The 25,250-nt window shown below is 35.5% G+C and overlaps 1 protein-coding gene across 1 annotated transcript in view; it reads right to left on the bottom strand.

Moving 5' to 3' along the window:
* The window catches only part of ANKRD26 (ankyrin repeat domain containing 26), a gene marked incomplete at both ends in the record, with an annotated part of 93,859 nt that overhangs the window by 47,323 nt on the left and 21,286 nt on the right, over positions 1–25,250 (bottom strand). The window contains 12 exons of the mRNA XM_084254062.1: positions 619–776; positions 2,244–2,326; positions 3,551–3,623; positions 3,714–3,742; positions 4,401–4,499; positions 6,595–6,688; positions 15,015–15,076; positions 18,033–18,162; positions 21,277–21,464; positions 21,553–21,613; positions 22,159–22,231; positions 23,527–23,560. Coding sequence (XP_084110188.1) covers positions 619–776; positions 2,244–2,326; positions 3,551–3,623; positions 3,714–3,742; positions 4,401–4,499; positions 6,595–6,688; positions 15,015–15,076; positions 18,033–18,162; positions 21,277–21,464; positions 21,553–21,613; positions 22,159–22,231; positions 23,527–23,560 — 1,084 coding nt within the window. The remainder of the gene's footprint in view (positions 1–618; positions 777–2,243; positions 2,327–3,550; positions 3,624–3,713; positions 3,743–4,400; positions 4,500–6,594; positions 6,689–15,014; positions 15,077–18,032; positions 18,163–21,276; positions 21,465–21,552; positions 21,614–22,158; positions 22,232–23,526; positions 23,561–25,250) is intronic.

Here is a 25,250-nt window from a genome sequence, read left to right as displayed (position 1 = left end):
GCTTCTGTGCAAAAGCTTGAGAGTAAGGTGCCTAAAGTAATGACTCTCAGACACTGTAGTACTAATTAGACCACCACTGTATTTTTTATTTTAAAATATAGTAATACTTAAATGACATTATTTTTAAAATAGCGTGAGGCACATATAATATGAAAGAAGAAATCAGAACTAGGGCCTCCCCGGTGGCGCAGCGGTTGAGTGCTGGGTTGCGAAGCTGCCTGCAGCCTCTGCAGCGCCGGTTCAATCCCCGGCTGCTCCCCGGCCACCGGAGGAGGGTCCCACATGGTGCGCAGACCTCTCCTGCCGCCCGCTGCTCCCCTCAGCAGTGTACTTCGGTCCTTCTGCCTGCTCTGCTCCCCGCTCTGGCTCTGGTGAATTCTCTCACCCTCCCGCGCTTCTGACTATACCCAATGCTTGTATAAAATAAATAAGTAAATCTTTAAAAAAAAAAAAATCAGAACTATCTTGGGTGGTGAGGGCAATCTTACTTTTAAAGTAGGCCTGAATGTCTCCAGTAAAAATATAAAATTTGTTAATGACGATATTAGCGCACATTATACTTTGTTTTACAAGAAAATAACAAGTACCTACTATTAAATATATGCTAACTAGGTTTACCTATCAGAATCTTCATTCTCCATAATAGGAAAGTGCTGGTTATCAGTTTTCCCATTCTTTGTTTGTTGAATTAATCCACGGTTATCAATAGCAGCATCACAAATATTCTCTGATAATTCCATTTCACTATTTTTGTGCATCTTGTTTTCTTCTTCAACCTTCAGTAAAAGTTTGATATTAAGGAAATTACTATTACTTTATTCATTAAAAAGAATTATTGTTGTTTTCATTAATTTTATCTTCTGACTAGTGGTTGTGATTTTATCCAATACAGATATTTTTGTGTGCTTCCTTTATTTTTATCATTACAGATCATTGAGATTTTTGTAAATTCTGCTTCATTCTGACTCAAGAAAGATCTTTCCAAAATTCCTACAAGGGCTTTCTTAAATCTGTGCTCTTATTCACACCCATTCTTCACTACCTAACATATTTACTCCTGCCATCTGACTGACAGATGGCAAAAAGACTTCAGCACAATGTGACCTTGTCCGTCTTTACCGTCTTTAAACAGCCAAGTTAATATACACTAATGAGAGTGGATTAAAATATTTTAATATGTACTCATTACCCACACTGAGATAGAAAAATATTACCTGTATCTGAACAAGAAAAAGCCCACCCTAGAAGGTGTTATTCTCTTAATAGGCAGTTGGATTATTTCTTTTTCTTTCTTTTTTTTTTTTTTTTTTGCCAACTAATTAAGTCTTTAATTAGTGCTTCAAATTCAACAAGTCATTTCCAGGATGATTTTTCTTAAACAAAAGAAACTGATAATTCAACTTCTTGACAAGTTGCTGCTGAAGAAAATAAACTCTTTAAATATATGACACATCATTTAAAAAATTATCCAGCATCACCTTCTATGATATTGTTTTGCATTTTGGGCACATAATTATTTTATTTTTTTTATTATTTTTTAATAAATTTTATTTTTATATTCCTCATACAATTGCAACCCCCCTTATTTTGACCCCAATCCCTTCCCTCCTTGCCTCCCACCCCCTATAGAGTATCTCTGGTTCATAGTTTTTTGTTGATTTTGATTTTTACTTTCTTATAGTTATTCATTTTCCTGGTCCCTTATTTAAGTTTTCTAGATTCCTGCTATGAGTGAGACCATCCGGTATTTTTCTTTTTCTGACCCCATATACTGTTTGAAATTAGACTCTAAGTCAATTGCATAGAGATCACAGGAGAATAAGTCTTTCACCTTGATGTTGGTGACTGGCAATATGAAACTGCAAATTTTGAATCAGTGGGAATAATTACTTCTTTTACATTTTTCCAACTCAATGGACATCACTGTTTCACTGTTCATAATTTCAACGGATTATCATGTTTCAGCATTGGATTTCTACCTTGTTAATCATGTAGGGAAGTTATAAAAATGCGAGAAGCAAGCAATATTCAGGAATTTTTTCTCTCAATTCCAAGGATAAAGTTACTAGATTCTAAAAACATTTTAAGTTTTTAACAAGCACAAATATTTTCAAAACTAAATGTTAAATTATGATCTATTAAGTCTAAAAAACTAGTCCAAAAATAATTTGATTTGTATTACACTATGTTTAAAGCACAGAAAACAATATTAAACCAGAAATTAAGTATAAATTTCTACATACCAGTGGGTGGTCATTTTCACTTCCATCAAGCCTTTCTTGACCTTCCTCTGATGTCATTTCTAAGTCTGGTTCTTCTGACAAATCTATATATGTTGTTAAAATGAACTACTTAGAATGCTTAGGCAAAAACACAACGTAACATTTTATTGAAAGTTCAAGTTAAGCTTAATGTTTAACTGAATGTTGGCTTCATAAAGAATGTTGGCTTCATATTTCTGGGCCTCCCTGGTGGCGCAGAGGTTGAGCGCTGGGTTGAGAAGCTGCCCGCAGCCTCTGCAATGCCAGTTCGATCCCCGGCTGCCGGGTGAGGGTCCCACATGGTGCGCAGACCTCTCCTGCCGCCCGCTGCTCCCCTCAGCAGTGTACTTCGGTCCTTCTGCCTGTTCTGCTCCCTGCTCTGGCTCTGGTGAATTCTCTCACCCTCCTGCACTTCTGACTGTACCCAGTGCTTACATAAATAAATAAATAAATAAATAAATAAATAAATCTTTAAAAAAAAAAAAAAGAAAGAAATTGTTTCTAACTATCTAAAACTTCAAGATCATCTGGGAAAATTTGATTCCAGGTACAAACAGCTCAAGGGTTCACTCACTCACAAATTTACCCATTCAACATCAAGGGGAAAAACTATATATGAAACACAATTTTAAAGTATACATTACTAACCAATAAAGTCACACTATTAAATAGCACATGAAGCTTTAACTGCATTATTCATGGTTTCCAAAATCACTGTTGATTTTTCTGCCTTTATCAGTGCTCAGCTTTCCATAATTGGAAATGTTTTCTTGTATTATTCTGACAAATTCTTTTGCATCTTTTTAGACTCAGCTTGCTATGTTAAGTCCTCCTTGATTATGACGCTTTTCCCAGATAAACAGATGTCTCTTTCCTTGGGGCTACATAGCACTATACAGATTTTTCTTTTGTATCTTCATCACTTGAACTGCAATTTATTTCTTTACATGTCTATCCCCTCTGTTCTTACACTGTGGGGATTAATCTCTTGGATTATCCTTATATAAAGAAACTATTTATTTTGCTCAATAGCTATTATTTGAGATCATGGCTTTTTTAGAGATAATCCCTGAAATGAGACTTCAAAAGTTGGTTGGCCAGACACAAAGGGGTAGGGGCAGGAGAAGGGTATTCAAGGCTATAGCAAGACAGTGAGAGAAGCACACAGGACACATATTTGTCTAAAATACCAGGATGATGAAGAAGGCATCAATCATCAGAAGTTGAGAATGCCAGAGCAAAGTGCAGTAGAAAAGACTGAAATGTTAGATCTGTGCTGCAAAACTTACCTGATTGAAATGTTTGCACATCTTTCACTCCTACTGCATTTTTAGGAACAGCATCTTTCACTTCAATGGTAGGCTGAAAGGGTTTTGAAACAAGATGATAAATAATGTGCATTTCATACAACCTATAGTTAATAATTCAAAATGAAAAAATTGAAGTTACTACCTTCAAGTGATGGTATTTTTCAGGAGAATCTGGAAAGCAAAAGGGACACATGATCAGTCATATGTAAATATGAAAGCCAGCAAGACATTCAGGCAGAGTTAGTATCAAGCTGAATCCTCATGCTGGGCTTTGGAAATGATCACATCAGGCTTTGGTTGGTTGGCTTTAGGTTAGGACAGCCACAGGCAGAAATGTGAGCCCAGTATAACACTGAATGAAGAACAAGACTACAGGTTTAACAAAACATGCAGTTAATATTTCAGAACTTAAGGTTAAGTTTCAAATGATTATAACTAAAATAGAAAAGTATCAATATCTCAGTGTGAACATGCTGATAGATGGGGAAAAAGTGTTATTTAATCACAAGAAAAAACCATGACGCTGAGAGGATAAACGTGAGAGCTGATGGTAGAATGAAACAGCATGTATTTAGTGCAAGACATCAGAATCATGTAAACCATTATACTACAAGTACTTATCATATTTCATATTATCATTCTCATACCATATATATTATATTCTTATCATATCTTCAATTTATCTTATAATTTAGGAAGTACACAGCTGTGACGACAGTTCAATTGATTGCATAATTTGTCACTCTTTAGAGAGAGTGTTATGAATTGATCAGCATGGTTATACACTTGTAGAATAATAGTTAATAAAAATATTCACATTTTTCCATACCCAGCTGGGCTACTGGAATGCCTACATTTCTTGTATCCTCTACTTCAGACATCTTAAAGTTTGTTGATCCGCTCATGCAAGAAGGTATATAAAATACATCTAAGAAATAATGTATATAAACTTTTAATTCTAAAATATGGTTATCAAAAAAGAAAAAAATTAATTGCAAGAAAATTATCAGATATCTTAAATCTTTATATTTCAAAATCAGTGTAAGGTTTACTGAAAATAACAGTATTACTATGTAGGGGGGAAAATTCTTTAATTTCTTTCATTTCCAAAATGAATTTGGCTTGCTATATCATGATACTCATTAAAGAATTTTTATGAAAGTTATAAAAAAAATAACTATCAAAAAAAAAAAGTCAAGGCTACTACTATATTCAAATTAACTTCATTAATTTGAAAAATATACATGGCACCAATCACCACATGTATTTTTTGATGTCTGATAGTTATTAGGAGGTAAATTAGCGGCTAAGGTTTACCCCAACTCCAGCACCCTCTCCTGCTTCCAGTACTGTCTGGAGAAGCAATGATAAATTTTTTTTGAGTGCAAATACACTGAAGTCATCTAAACTGAGTTCTCTCAAGTTTCATCAACTGTAAAACTACCAAGTTAACCATTTTTCCTCCCTCCTGCCCTTCACTATCCTCCTTCCTCTTCAAAAGAAATCTCTAGATCTGTGGTCTTGATCTTCACCTTTTACATGGATTATATGTGTGTGTGTGTGCATGTGTGTGTACTCATATATATGTATATAGTATCTAGTCATATATATGACTATACATAATTTATGTATTACATATTATCCTCACCACTTCCTCTTTTCTCTTTGCTTAGCAGCAGTATCTTTTATCTATAGTTTTAATTCTTCATCTGTTTCCCTCTGACTATAAACATGTTCAGAAATAAAAACGAAGAAGTGCTTTCCTTAATCCTTTTATATCTTGAGCTATCCAGTGACTCTTCTTCCAGAATTCTCTAAAGAGAAGTTTACACCCTGGCAACTCAGAGCAAGGTCTAAGGACAAGCAACAATGGTGTCACCTGAGAGCCTGTTAGAAATGCAGATTTCCACCACAAAACTCAGAATGTGTATTTTTAACAAGTTACCCAAGTGATGCATTAACATTTGAGAAACTGTAATCTATACTGAGTCTGCTGTCACATTTATTTTACCGTAACTCATCCTTTTAAAATCTAGTTTCAAGTTCCTCACTATCACTTCCTCTGCATTAGAAACTGCATTAGAGGTCATGAACTTTGCAATGGATTTTTTTTTAATCAGGCTATTGCTTCCTTAATCTTTCCATAACTGACTCTACCCTCCTCTCTTCAATTCTCTTATTTTGTCCTAGATGATCCTATCCTATGAGGTAGCAACATTTTACTTAACATTTAAGCATACACATTGATAGTTGGCCACATCCATGATGCTCACCCATGGAAAATAAAACATAGCATTAAATGATCTCAATCTTTAATGTCTTCCCAACAATGAGGAAAGCAGTAAGAATGGGGAGATTTTGTCCTGCTTCTCCATGAGTTTTGGTACTGGGAACTCACCTTACATTCTCTCCAAGTTTGAACACTCTGCTCTTCCCTTTTTTTTTTTTTTCTAGTGAATACCTATATTTATTGAGTAAGTTCAACGCCTTTATGGACACAGGTCATATATAACAGTCACATTACAATAGTCACATCAAAGATTACAAATCATAGATTACCATAATAGACATTAAAATAACGAAAAAGTTTGACATATTTTTGAGAATTACCAATATGTGACAGACAGTTACAAAGTGTGCACAGACTTTGGAGAAATGATGCCAATTTTTTTTTAACACCTCCCTCTATATATACACCCAATTCTCTCTCCTTCATTTAGCCCCTATCTCCACTCTCTGCCTTTCTCATTCATTCTTCACCCCCACTTTTCCTCTTCTTTATTTCCTAATTTTCCGAGCTCTCAGAGTATCTTAAAGTACACTAACACCCCTTTAGAAGAAAAGCCTTTCAATGTAATCTGTTGTTGACACCTGATAAGAAAACAAAACTTATTTCCTTTTCACTTCTCTTTTACTTTAGTATGCATTTATTAGGTGATTATCTTTGGCTATTAGAATACATCACTATTCTTATTTTAACTCAACATGCAGTCAAATGACCCCTTTAAAGATAAATTTCTTACCATCTACTTTTCCAGTTAACATATTTTTTCCTCTTTGGTCTGCAGCTCCAGATAAATGATCAACATATTTCTGTGGAAGACTCTCAGAAATACTCTGTTAAATTTGATATTAATAAATAATGAGTGGGAGAAAGATTTCCTAATCTCTTTCTAAGAAAATATTTGAATTTCCTAGCTTAAACATTTTTAAACTTAAAAAACAAAGAGAAGCATGTATTAAAATCTAAAACATTTAAATTGAAAACCTCATCTATGCTTTCTAGGTCAATTCTATCTTTCATCTTTATTTGGCAATTGGCTTAGTAAACTGAGCAAAGAAGGTAAGAGTGTTTTCATTGACAAAATACTGATTTACCCACATATTTCTACAAAACACTTACCTTTAATTTTCATTTCTCAACAAGATAAAAGAATATTTAAAAAAATATGTATTTAAACAAATTCTCTAATGAGTATACTTGTTATAAATTTAAACTATCTGTAATAATAGAAATTCTTTTAGTGTTAAAACATACTTGGCATAAAAAACTTTGGTGCATGTCTTGTTCCCTATAAAAAGAACGCTGTAGGGCCTCCCTGATGGTTCAGCGGTTGAGCACTGGGCTGCGAAGGTGCCCGCAGCCTCTGCAGCGCCAATTCGATCCCTGGCTGCTGGGCAAGGGTCCCACATGGCACAACAGACCTCTCCTGCAGAGCCTGCTGCTCCCCTCAGAAGTGTACTTTGTCAGTCTGCCTGCTCTGCTCCCCGCTCTGGCTCTGGTGAATTCTCTCACCCTCCTGTGCTTCTGACTGTACCCAGTGCTTGTATAAATAAATAAATAAATCTTAAAAAAAAAAAAAAAAAGGTTACTATATTTTGGAGAACAGGAAGAATCTAAGTTTTGGAAGAATGTAAGTTTTAAAATATTGCATGCATCTTACTTTAGCTCAACATGGAGACAAAGTAACCCTTTTCTCTCTAATTTGGCAATGTTTTATAGATTTATTTTTATTAAGGTAACATTGGTTATTTGTGTGATATATCTAACAACTAAAGCTTGAAATGAAATTACTTCCCATATTTTAAATGCATTTCTGTTCTTTTCATAGATAAATGGCAAATTGTTTCTGTGTGTTTATTTTCATCATTGTGTGCTTAATTGTATTATCTTCTATAACAGATTAATTAATCTATTCTGTTACAAATCTGTCACATCCCATAACATAAAATAATCTGTGCACTGTGCTGCCACAGCTTCTAATTGCTCCTTATATAAAGGTACAAAATTCTCCTCATGGCACACTCAGGAGTAAAATTCCTGGTTTGCATGGAATGCAAATATTCTGCCTTTCAAGATAATGCTCAACCGTTTTCCAGTATGATGGTATAAATCTTTTCTATGGAGTTTGATTGCAGACTACAGGTAGAGTTTGAGTTAGTGGTAGTGCAGGTGAGCTGACATGAAATAGAAAATAAAATAGAGAACACAGGAGAAAAGAAGATATCGATGGACAAAAATCAGCATAAACAGAAGTACTGCAGTGGACAAGAGTGATGTTCCTGATCGATACAGGCACAGTAACATCACAGACACAGAGCTAATGCCAGATCCTGAAATGTTCCAGTTTCTGGGGGATGGCTCAGTGACACCACTTCCAGTAGTGTTGAACAGGAATGGTGACATTAGGCACTGTTCTCCCATTCTCAAATGCAGGGCAAATGCTTTTATCATAAAATATGCCCTTTTTTATAGATTATTGTATAGATGAAAGAAGTCTCCAATGAAAATATGTTCCTACAGGATTTATTTTAAAGTGAAAAATATATATTGCATTTATCAAATGTTTTTTTCTGCATCTATCAAGACCACTGTATTTTATCTCTTTGTGCCATTCATGTAGAAGATAACATTATATGTCAAAGCCACACTGCAATCCTTCACATAATAAACCTAAATTTGGGAGGTTATTTTCTTGAGGATTTTTGCATCTCAGCATATGAGACAAATTGGACTTTAAGTTTTCTTTTCTGAAATGTCCTGAAGAAGGTTTTATAACAGTGTTATGCTGGACTCATAAAATAAATTGTAAGTTTTCCCAATTTCTCTATTTGAAGGAAGATTTTGTTTGAGATGTCAATAAGTCTAGCTGAAATATCTGGAGATTTTATTTTTTGATCTCTCTGGACCTGGGATTTTCTTTGTGGGGAGAATTTTTGTCATTCCTGTTTTATTACAATTTAAACATCTTTAACAGAAAATAGACTACTCAGATTTCCTATTTTCCCCCACAATGGTTTGTACATTTCACCTAAATTTTCAAATTTAATGTCACAAAGTTGCACTTTATCTCCCTTTAAAAGTGTTTGTGTGCAGACAATTATAAACCAGAGACATACTGCAGGGAAGGAGGAGAGAGGGGGGTGAGAGGGATGGAGGGAGGAGCACAGGGGACAGTGGTGATGATGCATGGGTGCCGTGGGGAAGGAGATTCAATGGGGACTCAATCTGAGGGGGTGGGGAGAAGAAAATATGGTCCGAAAATGTAAAAGTGATAAATGTGGCAGACCGGGCATGCAGGGAGTGCATACCGCATCGCCATTTTAGAACAGGGACATTTCTTCAGTAAAGACTACCTGAAACCAGCAGAAGGCTCCTGGAGGAGCCAGAGGTGAGCTGGGAAGTTTGCCCACGCCAGGCCCCTTCTGGCCTGTAGTCTAAGCCCAGAGAGGGAGCGGGAACCCACCACCGGGACAGACGAGGTGCGCAGGGGAGCATGTCCCCCGCATCGGCATTTTAAAACAGGGACATTTCATCAGTAAAGACTGCTTGAAACCGACAGATGGCTCCCGGAGGAGCCAGAGGGGAGTGGAGAAGTTCACCCAAGATGGCGGCCAGTCCCAGCAACACAGTGTCCCAATTCATACGGCAAATTAGAAAACAGACAGTAGGGAGTAGAATAACCACATGCAACCTAGCAACTCCTCAGGACAAAAGCACACCACAAAAAGAAAACCATCCACCAGATTGCAACGACAGTAACTTGGAAGAACTTCTGAGCCTTCCAGAAAGAGAATTTAAAATTGCCATGATTAAAAAAATGACAGAACTCATAAAGGAAAACAATGATAAGGGAAAAATAATCAACGATCAGAAGAATGAAATTGAGTCCCAAAAGAGGGAAGTAAAAGAAATGCAGGAGATCAAAGAATTAATGAAGGCACTAAAGAACTCTGGGAAAAGCAATGAAAGCAGAATAGATGAAATGGAAGAACGAATAAGTACTCTTGAAGACACAGAAATAAAAAGAACCAAAACAGAAAAGGAAAGAGAAGTACGAAGGAAAAAGAACGAAGAAAGGCTTCGGGAACTATCTGACTCCATGAGGAAAGGAAATATAAGAGTTATAGGAATACCAGAAGGAGATGAGAGAGATGTAGGAACAGAGAAAATATTCAAAGAGATAATTGAAGAGAACTTCCCAAATGTGAAGAAGGAGCTGAAAATTGATATACAAGAAGCAAGAAGAACACCAAACTTCCACGACGAAAGGAAAAATACAGCAAGACACATAATAGTAAAGCTCCCAAGAATCCAGGACAAGGAAAAAATAATGAAGCTGGCAAGAGGGAAGAAACAGATAACATTCAAAGGAAAGCCAATCAGGCTGACATCAGACTTCTCCGAAGAAACACTACAGGCAAGGAGAGAGTGGAGGGACATAGTCAACAGACTCCAAGAAAACAGATCCCAACCAAGAATACTCTATCCTGCAAAGCTCTCCTTCCTCTTTGAAGAAAGAATATGGACCTTCCCAGACAAACAGAAACTCCAGAATTTCATTACAACTAAACCCCCACTCCAAAAAATACTACAAGGAGTCCTAAAGCCAGAACCTCAGAGGGACGAATAACAATGAAAGAAGGCCAAAAAAAAAAAAAAAGTTATTAAAAGAATAAATAAAATCAAAGGAAAGTCAAACATAATGGCAAATAGAGATGCTAACATATCAATATTAACTCTAAACGTAAATGGACTAAACTCTTCAATAAAAAAAGACACAGAGTTGCAGCCTGGATTAAGAAACAAAACCCAACCTTTTGCTGTCTCCAGGAAACACATTTAGCTACAAAAGATAAAAATAGACTCAAAGTGAAAGGATGGAAAACAATCCTACAAGCAAATGGACAAAAAAAGAAAGCAGGAACAGCTCTACTTATATCAGATAAAACAGATTTCAAACTCAAAAAGATAAAAAGAGACCCCAACGGTCACTACACTATGATCAAGGGGACAATACTTCAAGAAGAAATAATACTCATTAACATATATTCACCAAACGAAGGAGCACCAAAATACATCAGACAACTATTGTCATCTCTGAAAACAGACATCAGAGAAAACACATACGTAGTGGGAGATTTCAACACACCACTATCAACAATGGATAGATCAACGAGACAAAAAATATGTAAAGACACTAAAGCTCTATATAAGGATCTAGAGTGCTTGGGCTTAACAGACATCTATAGAACACTAAACCCAAAAAAAAAAAAAAAACGGAGTACACATTTTTCTCAAGCACACACGGATCATTCTCCAGGATCAATCACATACTGGGGCACAAGACAAACATCAGCAGATACACCAAGATTGAAATCATACCAACCATCTTTTCTGACCATGAAGGCATCAAACTAGAAATAAACCATAAAAAGAAGGCAAAGACTCTCCTACCTCATGGAGATTGAAAACCACACTACTGGAAGACCACTGGACTAATGAGGAGATCAAAGAAGAAATTAAAAAATTCTTTGAATTGAATGACAAGGAGGACACCAATTTCCTAAACATATGGGACACAGCAAAAGCAGTAATAAGAGGAAAATATATAGCAATAGAGGCTCACATCAAGAAACAAGAAAGAACTCAAAGAAACAACCTAATCTCGAAGCTCAAAGATCTAGAAAAAAGAACAACAAAAAAACCCCAAAACCAGTAGAAGAAAAGAAATAATAAAAACCAAAGCAGAAATAAATGAAATTGAAACTAAAAAAACACTCCAAAAGATCAATGAAACCAAGAGCTGGTTCTTTGAAAAAAATCAATCAAATAGACAAACCCCTAGCCAGGCTCACAAAGGAAAAAAGGGAGAAAGCACAAATAAACAGGTTCATAAATGAAAGAGGAGAAATCACAACGGACACAGCAGAAATCAAAAGAATAATCAGTAACTACGATGAACAGTTATATGGAAACAAGTTCAATAATCTAGAGGAGATGGACAAATTCCTACAACTCTACAATCACCCAAAGCTAGATAAAGAAGAAATAGAACACCTAAACGGACCAACTACAAGCAGCAAAATTGAAATGGTAATCAAAAACCTCCCCAAAAACAAAAGCCCAGGACCTGATGGATTTACAAATGAATTCTACCAAACATTCAGAGATGAATTAGTGACTATCCTTCACAAACTCTTCCAAAAAATTGAGAAGGAAGGGACAATACCAAACACGTTCTATGAAGCCAACATTACACTAATACCAAAACCGAACAAGGACAACACAAAAAAGGAAAACTACAGGCCAATCTCCCTAATGAACACTGATGCAAAAATCCTCAATAAAACTTTAGCTATCAGAATCCAACAATGTATCCATAAGATAATTCACCACGACCAAGTAGGATTCATTCCAGGGACACAAGGATGGTTCAACATCCGAAAATCAATCAACGTTATCCAACACATCAACAAAAAGAAATATATAAACCATATGATAATATCAACAGATGCTGAGAAAGGTTTCGACAAAGTGCAACACCCATTCATGATAAAAGCCCTTGAAATTCTTGGGATACAAGGAACATATCTCAACATCATAAAGGCCATATATGACAAGCCAACAGCCAGTATCACTATGAATGGTGAAAAGCTGAAAGCATTTCCATTAGTATCTGGAACAAGACAAGGATGTCCACTCTCACCACTGCTTTTCAATATAATAGTGGAAGTCCTAGCCAGAGCAATAGACAGGAGAAAGACATACAAGGAATCCAAATAGGAAAAGAAGAAGTCAAACTATCACTATTTGCAGATGATATGATAATATACACAGAGAACCCCAAAAACTCCACAGAAAAACTAATTCAACTCATCAATCAGTTCAGTAAAGTGGCAGGATACAAAATCAACACGCACAAGTCAGTAGCCTTCCTATACACAAACAATAAATCTGAAGAAGAAATTAAAAAAAAATCCCTTTTATTATCGAAACAAAAAAATCAAATACTTGGGAATAAATCTAATGAAAGAGGTAAAAGACCTATACAAAGAAAACTATAAAACACTGTTAAAAGAAATAGAAGAAGACACAAAGAAATGGAAAGACATCCCCTGCTCATGGATTGGAAGAATAAACATTATTAAAATGGCCATCCAACCAAAAGCAATATACAGATTCAATGCTATTCCAATCAAAATTTCAATGTCATTCTTCAAAGAAATAGAACAATTATTGATGAAATTCATATGGAAGCACCAAAAACCCCGAATAGCCAAAGCTCTCCTGAACAAAAAAGAAGGGAATGGAGGCATCATACTGCCAGACTTCAAACTATATTACAAAGCCATAATCATGAAAACTGCATGGTATTGGAACAAGAACAGACACACAGACCAATGGAATTCAATAGAAAAATCCAGAAATAAACCCACAGATTTATGGTCAACTAATCTTTGACAAAGAAGCAAAGAATATGCATTGGAACAAAGAAAGTTTGTTCAATAAATGGTGCTGGGAAAACTGGGTTGCTACATGCAAAAGAATGAAGCTTGACCACTACCTCACACCATGCACAAAAACCAACTCAAAATGGATTAAAGAACTAGACATAATACCTGAAACCATAAAATACACAGAAGGAAATATAGGCGAAACACTACGTGATATGCACATAAAAGACATCTTTACAGACACATCACCCAAAGCAGTGATAGTGAAGGTAAAGATAAACAGCTGAGACTACATGAAATTAAAGAGCTTCTGCACATCAAAAGAGACAATAACCCAAACAAAGAGAAACCCCACCGACTGGGAGAACATTTTTGCACACAACACTAATGATAAAGGACTGATCACAAAAATCTGCAAAGAGCTGATGAGACTCAACAACAACAAAGAAAATAGTCCTGTTAAAAATGGGCAGAAGAGCTAAAAAGAAACTTCTCTGAAGAGGAAATGCAAATGGCCAACAGGCATATGAAAAAATGTTCAACATCACTTGTCATCAGGGAAATGCAAATCAAAACTACCATGAGATACCATCTTACACCAGTGAGAATGGCACATATTAAAAAAACTAGCAACAACAAATGTTGGCGAGGGTGTGGAGAAAAAGGAACTCTCCTGCACTGTTGGTGGGAGTGCAAACTGCTCCAACCACTATGGAGAGCTGTGTGGAGATTTCTTGACCTACTAAACATAGAGCTTCCATATGATCCAGCAATTCCACTCCTAGGTATTTATCCAAAGGACACAGAAACATCAATTCCAAAGAGCACCTGCACCCCTATGTTTATAGCAGCACTGTTTACAATAGCTAAGCTTTGGAAACAACCCAAATGCCCAAAAATAGATGACTGGATCAAGAAGATGTGGTACATATACATCATGGAATATTACTCAGCGTTCAAAAAAGATAAACACATGCCATTTGCAGCAACATGGATGGAGCTGGAGGAGATCATGCTCAGCGAAATAAGCCAGAAAGAAAAAGAAAAATACTGGATGGTCTCACTCATAGCAGGAATCTAGAAAACTTAAATCAGGGACCAGGAAAAAGAATAACTATAAGAAAGAAAATATCAAAATCAACAAACAACTATGAACCAGAGACACTCTATGGGGGATGACGGGCAGGGAGGGGAGGGATTGGGGTCAAAATAAGGGGGTTGCAATTGTATGGGGAATATAAAAATAAAATTTATTTAAAAAAAATCATAAATGTTAAAATAGAAAAAATAAGTGTTTGTGTGAACTAGATATGGATGATTTTTATTTTCTCTTGTTTTTTAATATCAGTTTTGTTAGATATTTAACAATATTATTAGAAATTATTTTCTCTAGTACATGTTTTTCAATTTCATGAATTTCTGTTCTTTTCTTAATATATTTCCCCCCCCCACATCCTTTGTGTTTAATTTGCTATTTTATTTTACTTCTTAGATTCCTGTATGATAAAATTTCACTCTTGCCAATTAGCAGCATTGTACTATGAAGTAGTATTAAATTTGGCATGTTATTAATTATATATTAAATCTATAATGAAATAATTTAATGGGAAATACAGAGATGAGAAAAATCAAGTCAAATCAGAGTCTTTTATGTTTTAATGTCATTCAATGCTTACAGTGGGAAAAAATTGATAAAAGACAGTACCTCGGAATCCCAAGGTGATTCTGTATCTTCCTCTTCTCCTAATCCTAATTCTGACATCATATCTATAAAACATAGGTACAGATACATTAAGGACAATGTCTATTACTATGAATTATTTTTAAAAAGTCTATGTTTATGAATATTTCCATAAAATATTATAGCAGAAAGGAATTTCAGAGGGTTGAAGAAGTTTCAGGAAGAAAAAGCTGGTATACTTATGAAGAAAGCAAGCAAAAGAAAAATAATTAAAGGAAATAGATATTGACTGGTTGACTTGGAAGGAGGGATACACCCTTAGGGGTTATGTACAAATGGAGGTAACACAGGCATAAGCCCAGCCCATATGCACAACTATCACTAGTGATGGACTTCTTTGGGACCACCCCTCTCAGCCCCACCCCGACTCACTGATGACCCAGCTACATTTTACTTCTCCCTGACATACAGTGCCATCTACCGGAAATGTAGAAGCTCTGTAGCTTTAATATTTAGAAAGCAAATAACGGGGAGGTGAAGAAACACTACAAGCAGCAACCTAAGTTCTCAGAGGAACACTACAACACAGAGAAAGAACACTCGCGAGCCTAACCAAAGACATGCAAGATCATTATTCCTGTCAAGTACAGAGCTCAAAAAGGCACAGAGTGACTGATTAGATTAGAAAACAGAATCTAACTTTCTGCTGTCTCCAGGCTCAGACTAAAGAGTTGGGAAACAATCCCACAAGCAAATGGGACAATAGCAGATAAAAATAGATCTCCAGCTGAAAAACATGAGAGACAGGGATAAACACAATAAATGATTTAAGGAAAAAACACATCGGGAAGTCATAATACTCATCAATATTATACTCACCAAACCAAGGAGCATCGAAATATATAAGGTAATCACTATCAAATATAAATATAGACTTTGGAAAAAACACATTCATGGCTAGGGGTTCAACATTCCCTTTTACCAATGGGCAGATTAACCACACAGAAAGTAAGGACAAGTAGCCTTAAATAAAGAATTAGACCATATGGGCTTAAAAGACTTTCGTAGGGCAGTGCACCCCACCCTCCCAAAAGCTCAATACATATTCTTCTCAAGTGCACATGGGACATTCTCCGGGATTGACCACAGAGTGGGTCACAAGACAAGTATCGACAAATTCATAAAAACTGAAATCATACCAAGCTTCTCCTCTGACCACAATGGTATCAAACTAGAAATCAATCAAAAATGAAGGAAGGAAAAAACTTCTAATATGTGGATGTGGAGACTGAATAATACACTACTGAGTAACTACTGGATTAATGAAGAAATCAAAGGTAAATTAAAAAATACCTTGAGACAAAAATGAGGACAAACCTTTCAGAACTTATGGGACATAGCAAAAGCAGTATGAAGAGGGAAGTATATAGCATATAGCAACACAGGCCCACATATATAAAATGAACAAAAGATCAAATAATCTTATAGCTCACTGTAAGGAACTAGAAAAAAAGAAGAAGAAAAAAAAGCCAGTAGAAAGAAGGAAATAATAAAAATTAGGGCAGAAATAAATGAAGTAAAAGTCAAAATGACAGTCCCAAAGATAAACAAAACCAAAAGTTGGTACTTTGAAACAATAAACAAAATAGGCAAACCTATAAATAGGCTCACAAAGGAAAGAAGGGAGAATTCAAATAGGACCAGAAATTAAAGAGGAGAATTCATAACAAATATCTTAGAGATTCAGAGAATCATAAGAGTTTTACTATGAACATTCTGTATGCTGTTAAGCTGAATACCCTAGAGGAGATGGATAAATTCTTGGAAATATGCAACCATCCCAGGTTGAACAGCGAGGAAAATCTGAGCAGATGAATTACAAGCAAGGATATATATATATATATATATATATATATATATATACACACATACATACACACACACACACACACATATGTGTGTGTGTGTGTATATATATATCTCAAAATCCAGAAACAAGCATTGGTGAGGATGTGGAGAAAAAGGAATCCTTATACACTGTTGATGGGAATGTAAACTGGTCCCTCCATCCCCTATGGAATATAGTTTGGAAGTTTCTCAAAATATTAAAAATGGATGTACCATATGACCCAATAATTCCACTCCTAGATGACTATCCAAAGAACAGAAAAACACTAATTTGAAGGGACACATGCACTCCTTATTGCAGCACTACTGACAATAACCAAGCTATGGAAACTAAGTGCCCAAAAACAGATGAGTAGATCAGGATATATGGTATATATGTGCAATAGAATACGACTTGGCTATTACAAAGAGATAAACCCTTGCCATTTGAGATACCATGGATGGAGCTGTAGGGAATTAGCTAAGCAAAATAAGACAGGGGCCTCCCTGGTGGCACAAGGGGTTAAGACACAACCTATGAAGCTATCTGCAGCTGCTGCAGCATGAGTTCGATCCCCGGCCAGGGAGCTACCCACATGGTGCGGGAGACCTCTCCTGGCTCACCCGCCGCTCAGCAGTGTATTTCAGTCAGTCTACCTGTTCTGTTCCCCACTTTGTCTCTTGTGAATCCTCTCACCCCCAAAACCTCTGGCCTGTACCCTAGTTCTTGTATGCATAAATGAATACATCTTACAAAAAAAAAAATAAGACAGAAGAATAAAGGCAAATACTGAATGGTGTCGCTCATATGTGGCAATAGAGAAATAAACCAAAGGGTCAGATAAAGTCAAACCAATAACAGAACCTAGAAAACTGACTTTATTACTGAGGCTACTAGAGGGGGAGAGGGGAAGGGGCAAGACCAAAGTGGGATGGGAGCCCAGGGGACTATGGGGGCTTTGGTGAGGTTTGTGGAGTAGAGACAGCACCTGCAGGGGGAGACGCTGTACCTCTAAAACACAAGCCATGCTGTAAACCAATGTTGCTTCAAAAAAATAGAAAGAAGTGGATATCTCATTTGGATCTAGAAACTTTAGGTTTGTTTATACCACCATTTAAGGATAGAAATATATTAATAAATAGTCACTCACTTACCACTTCTATTATTTTTGTGTGCTCCATCAACATAAGCCAAATTGTAATTATTTATGTGCTCTTGTGGAGCAATATCAATAATATCATTACCCTTTTCTTCATTTCCAACTGCTGGCTTTGTTGCTTCTTCCTGTAAAGGCAAAACAAAAACCCAACTTCAGAAAACAACCATTCATTCACATGCTTACTCACTGAACTAATCCATCAGTAAATCCACAACATTTACTATACTCAAGTATAGGCACCAGCCCTGCCTGGAAAAAGCTGGAAATATAAATAAAAGACAGATTCTCCCAATATTTCAGTTAGGGTAGAAACACATGAAGAAAATTAAGAACAGAAAAGTGTAATTCACTAGTTCTTCAACTGAGGTGAATAAATTACAACCAGGGCACAAAGGAGAGCACAGTTAGTTGTACCTGGAAAGCTCAGGAACAGCTCACAGAATAGGGTTGTATCTTGAAATATACAACAAGTGCAGGGAGAAGGGAGTGAGAGTATTCTGGAAAGGTGATAGGAGCAAAATAATGACATACAAAGCAAGAGAGTCAATGACACTATCAAGGTAATGTGGTAACACAGGAACTCAGTTATTAGGAGTGGGATGGAAAAATAAAAGTAGAGAATCAGAGACAAACCAAAAAAAGTCAAGTGTCATGTGAGCCTATGAACTTTCCCTTCAAGTACAAGTATGGATTAAATAAACAGTGGTGTTACATCAGTGCAAATATAAGTTAGTAAAGTCACTGTTGGCATTGTGAAGATGATACAAGGGAAGCAAACGAGAAAAGTATTTCAGAACTATAGTGAGAAAGTAAGTTACGGTAATAAGATATCAAAAATGTTAAGCAAGCAAAAATATTGTTTGGTGAGTGACTGAATTGATGATTTCAAGGAGGACTGAAAACCAAGATTTTGCTTGCTTCGTGGGGTTTCAGGGGTGCTATTTGCTAGAATGGCAAAAACAGATGTCAAAGTAAATTACAAAGAGTCAGGATAGAGGAAAATCTTTGGGAAAATGACTTTAGTTTCAAATATATCAAATTTGAGGAACCAGGAGACTTAGAAGAAAAATTGCATGAATACATTTGGATTAGAAATATTTCTACTACAGGAAGCAATGATGTTCCCTACTCAGGAAAACATGTTAAGAAGATAAGTATTCGTAAATTATACTAAACAGGTAGAATTATGCAAGCCTACACTGAACACTAAAATTTTGAAAATGAAAATAAGAGCAGTGGGGAGAAAATGGGATTTTTTCAGCTACATAATTCACATTTGTTCCAAGGATACAAAATGTACTCCTCACAAGTAAAAACAAATGTATATATACATTTTTAATATACATTTTTAAGCTTAATGAAAAGATTTCATTAAAAAACACTAGTTCAAGATGCTACAAAAAGAGTCCGTTTTAAAATTAATTTTAAAAGGCAAGTTTTAAAGTCTAAAGGAGATATGCTTGTGTAATTACAGAATTAAGTGGTGCTTTTAAGTATTACTCTGATGCAAGAAAATATATAAAACACTAGTTTAAAATTCAAATGGTTTTCCCATCCTCTGTGAACAGCACAAAAATAACTCATTTTCTGCTTATGCCACATAGAATGGTAAGATTGGAGAAAGGAACTAGCATAAGAAATTATACAAGTTGCAGATGTAAAAGTCTTCAAATATATCTACAATTATCAAGCAAGACCCAATACTCACATGAGGAAAGAAGAAAGGGATTGAATAATAAAGTCATCAGGACATCTGAGTTTTAGGTATGAAAGACTTGACATGTTAGGCTTAACAACTATGAAAAATAAGGTAAATAAAGTTTCCCAAGAATAATAGGAAATGTACACACTGCTACAGATATGTAAAAAGTGAAAATCATCTTCCAGAAATAATTTTGCATGTCCTGTTGGAAATCTTTCCTTATGATTCTTTAACAATAAGGATATTTATATTAGGGGTAAAAATCATAAATTGTGATTCCATTCATTTGATGTGCATATATGTATTCATTACACACAGATAATATTAGGAAAAGATACATCAGAATCTTCACAGAAAAAATTATTTTCATATTATTTTGTCTTTGAGTGCTGCAGCTTAAATTTAATTTCTCATTAATGGACAGAGATTAAGAACCTCATTTACATAATGAGAAATTTTAATTACTGAAAAGACTAAAATAAATGGGTAACTTATTTCCTCTCTTTATTCTCAAAAAGATCAAATTCCTACACCAAGATTATACCAAACAGTAAGCTAAGATAGTTAAAGAATTAAAGTCTCCATCAAATAAAAGTTAGAAACCACAAGAAACAGAAGAGCCAAAAATTCAAAATTCATAAAATATCAGTAAGACCTTAAACATTTCACTTTCTATTGTCTATGAATACAGGTTTTGTTATATTAACTATGTCATCATTTTATTAACCTTACAGAAAGTGAGGAATAAGTTTTCTTTCAGTTCATCATAAAAATCAGCTATAAGACATTCAGGAGAATCTGAACATTGTTTTTATGATCTGGCTTTGTTAATTTGCATTTAAAATAATTTCTATCGGTGCCTCCCTGGTGGCGCAGGCGGTTGGGTGCAGCGCTGTGGAGCTGCCCACAGCCTCTGCAGTGAGGGTTTGATCCCGGCCGGCTGGGGAAATACCCACCTGGTGCCTCAGACCTCTCCTGTCACGCCCGCTGCTCCCCTCAGCAGTATATTTCAATTAGTCTGCCTCTTGTGCTCCCCACTCTGTCTCTGGTGAATCCTCTCTCCCTCCCATACCCGGTTCTTGTATAAATAAATAAATCTTTTAAAAAATAATAATAAAATAAAATAATTTCTATATATTTTATGATAGTGTTCCTGCTTTCACTTAATCCCACATTTCTGTCATGTTTTACTAATAATCTTTCTCATCTTCACTGTCTTATCCAATCTTCATATTTATCTTATTCTCACATGAATTCTCCCCTTCATCCTTCTCATCTTTCTATTCATCTAGCTGTTATTCCTAGTTGCTTTCTCATTTTTTCTGTCCACAATAGTATACTTAAGAATTGTTTCCTCTCATCAATCTTTATAAATCTCAATCCTTTGTACATCTCTCTTCGGTTATTCTGTGCTCTACTGTAATCTCAAGGAATTAAATTTCTTTCTAGGATTCTTTCCATCACGGTAAGGATCAGGGGAATGTTATGTACACAAGCATGGAGGGTGAAGTTTTAAAAACAGAACAAAATTACTTACTTTTGTATGATCCAGGATTGCTAGAGACTTGAGAGGCTCAGGTGATGGAAAGGCAGGATGAGAAAAGTCCTGGACTTTGACTGATGGCTTAGAAAGGGTTTCAACTACATCTTCATTTTCACTCTCAGAATTGTTATCCTCAAATAAGGATCTACTTTCTGGTCTCATGATGGCACATTTGGCTTGTACTATAGTAAAAACAAAGTAAAGAGTACATAAGAATATCTGTATTTTCAAATCAGTGAATAACACAAAAATAGTCTTCAGATGGCTTACTGTTTTTCCCGCATTGCTGAGAAGCAGACATTAGCTTGGCAAAGTTCAGTTTCGGGACAGTCTATGGAAAAAAAAATAACAGCTTTAAGAATAGCAAGTATCAAATTGTATAAAATAAATACAATATCACAATAATATTTCCAAATGTTATTTCCTTTATCTACAACTTATTAAACAAATACTATGATATCCATTAGATTATTTTCTTTACCAGGATAACCAAAAATAAAAACTATAAGTAGCTTAAAAGTAGTATTGAAAAAAAAACTAACACTATAAAATTTAAATTTATTATTTATTATAATTCAAAATGTGCTTGTCTGATTTATACTTGTGTGAATTTTTAATTGTAGGGGAAAATGAGAATTTACTTCTGAGCAGTATTTTATATAGATGGGCTGGAATGGCAAACAATGTAAGTAGTTCCTATTTTGTTTGTCAAAAAGATGAAGACAAATGATTGTGTAAATTCAGTTGCGAAAATGAAAAAAAAAAAAAAAGAAGCCACCTTGTGGGGCAGTGATTCATGAATGAAAACAACACTCAGATAATAAAGAGAAACTAAATTAAGAGCAAGAAAATTACTTTCACAAAAGAACATTTTACCTTGGTTTCAAAATGTAAGTCTTCATCATCTGATGTAGGCCATGAATCATCAATGCCAGGTTTGCTGGAAAGCCTTAAGAGGTAAAATACTGACTAAATATGAGTGATTTAATTTCTGTATTAAAAAATTCAAGTAAAAGTAGGTTATTTAAATATTAAGTTTCTTGATATAATTTAAATTTGATCTCCAGTTTTTAAAAAAAGTTCCCAGTTTTCTGTTTCTTATTCTACCTCTCCAAACATGTAAAATATTCAGTAAAATCACATTCTTAGTTCCCACACAAAAAGTGACAGCCCATATATTGGCAAAGTCTGAGAATACTTTGTTTTTACCAAAGTCCTGACCTATGTAGTTCAGTAATATCAAGTCTCCTAATTTTTGAAGGGATCTAAGCTACCCTCTATAATCTGAGGTGGAGGGAGATGATATCACATTCTATTTACTGTAACAAGTGGCTCAAGTTATCATATATTTCAATAGACACCTTAAAGTTTGCTGGTTCCTTCAATTAAACAAACAAGCAGTAGCCTGTTGAGGGTTCCCCTGAGCCCTCCACTTAATGTGCCTTTCTACACAACTTCCAACATACTGTGTCCATTGCTCCTGTAATTTATCTGAGTTGCTATAAACCCTAATATTCACATCTCTTTTCTAAGCCCCTTATCACTCTCCAACCCAGTGTCGTTCCTCTTGAAACATGTCACTTCCCTGCTTATTCCATTCCAGAGACCACAGAGAGACCACAGCTATTCTTCATTTACAGTAAGACAATCCATCTGAAGGAGTGTAAGGTATCACTCATTATACCTAAGAAGACTTGGCTGATTAGGGCTTGCATACATAGCTCTAAAGTTCTGGCTATAGCTTCTGAGATCTGCCTTAAAACTTTTGAGGGTGAAAACAAGGTAATTTGACACTGCAACTGTCAAATTATTTAGGTCAAATCTTGGACAAACCAGGTTTCTTAGAAGAAGTCTAAAGCAAAGTTAACACAAACTAAAGCTAACTTTCTCAGCTGATCTGATTTAGATCGCTCCAGTGCCTGTGCTACACAAGTACATGTCAATTTACACTGAAAGACAGAATGGATTTTTGAGAGAGCAGGATGACTGTCAACTCATGGGTCAGTAGCTTAGTAAACAATGGAATCATGAGCCAATCAAGATTCTGGAACCACAGTTACCTAATTAGCAAAAAAAAGAGCTATAGCAGCACAGCTACTTTGAAAAACTATGGAGATGACTACATGAGATAAGCTGTTAACCACATAATATAGCGTGTAGTCCAGGGTAAAACACTCAACAAATACTAGTTCCTTTTCTCTGCACTTCATTAACAAATAATATTTCTAACCAATAAACTCATACCTGCTTAAAGAATCTTCTTCAGAACTCTCGTCCACTAGTAAAGACAAAAGTAAAATACATTTTAAATCAATAACAGAAAAATACAGAGTATTAAAATACAAGTGTAAATCTGATGTTTTGCTAAAATGCATGTCTTTGGAGCCACACCTGGAGATTATACTAGAGTGAGCATTCTACTATCAGTATGTAATTAATGTGTTAAAAACTCTTATGTCCTTGACCTTTTATATTTATCAAATGCATGAAACTTGAAATAATTTACCACAATTTGGTACCTACACATGAACTGCTGTTAACAATGAAATGAAACTAACATGAAATGGTATCACTAGCAGAACCAGCATACAGTGCCATACATTGCCAATGTCAAACTTAAATAACATGATTTTTGTGGCGGTCCACCAATAGTAGTTAGAGGAAGTATAATAATCTTGCTGCGACACAACACAACTTCACCTCTTTAGTAGAGACTGTTCAGTTTAGGATGAAACACCCTATCACAAGGAAGTTCAGTTTCCAGTCACTTATTTTGTAGCAGGGCAAAAGAGGAAATAGATTCTCTAGTTTTACTTCCAAGTACAAGATAGGTACGGACTTTATGATTCTAGTTTTATTAATTGCAACCTGTTCAAACTGTCTCCTTCCATTGGTAGGGTCTTTTTCTGTACCCACCTCATAGACCAGGATGGTCCAGTTAATGCTGCGCAGTAGTGCATGATGCCATTTTTCTCAACCCTCCTCATTATGTGACAAATGTCAACAGAAAGCATGCTTTTCGAGCTTATAAGGCATATTTTATCAGATACTGTGCTGATGAACAACAACAAAAACCATAAAGGACAAAGAACATCTTAAAAAACTGCATTCAACTTCCCTGGATTTTAACATTTTAAACATTCAAAAAGATAGTCACAGTAGGATTCCACAAGACATTCTGCAAAAGGCAAAGCTATGGAGACAGTAAAAAAAGATCAGTGGTCACCAGAGATTAGGAAAATGGAGGGATGAGTAGGCAGAGCACGGAGGATTTTATGGCCATGAAGCTATTCTGTATAACACTACAATTATTGGATATGTCACTACACATTGTCATAAGGCACACACCTATAGAATGAATCACAACACCAAGAGTGAATCATAAGGTAAATACAGACTCTGGGTGATAATAATGAACCAATCAGTGTAAGCTCAGGAGTTGTAACAAATGTACCTCTGGTGCAGGATGTCAACAATGGGGGAGGCTGTGCATGTATGGGGATCTGGGACATGTGGGAACTCTGCACTTTATGCCCAATTTTGCTATAAACCTAAAACTGCTATACAAATGAGTTAATAATTTTTTTAAAAGGTATCATCTGAACCTGGTATTACCATGTATCATTGATATTGTCATTGGTATTATCTCCCCAACTGAAGTATACAAAAATACACAAAGTAAATAAGTCTGATCATATACTTAGGCAGCAACATTTTACTGATCGTATGACTGAATTTCTTACTTTATAATTAACAGGATTTAGCAAAATAGGAACCAGAACTGGATCAATTTTTATTCTAATTTTACATCAGCTATCAGTTGGCTAGGCAGGAATTCGATCAAGATGGTGTCTTAAGAGGTCTGTTGCATTGCTCTTAGGCGGATAATTTGAAAGTTATACAGAGATGCAATAAACCTGGAGGGTCCTGTGACTTGGGGTGAAACTGGAGCAGCTCTTGGATATTGG

This window comes from Talpa europaea (assembly GCF_964194135.1).
Source record: "Talpa europaea genome assembly, chromosome: 14".
In the NCBI taxonomy this organism is placed as follows: Eukaryota; Metazoa; Chordata; class Mammalia; order Eulipotyphla; family Talpidae; genus Talpa; species Talpa europaea.
Note: the sequence above shows the minus strand (reverse complement) of the source record. Positions and strands in the feature narration are given on the sequence as shown.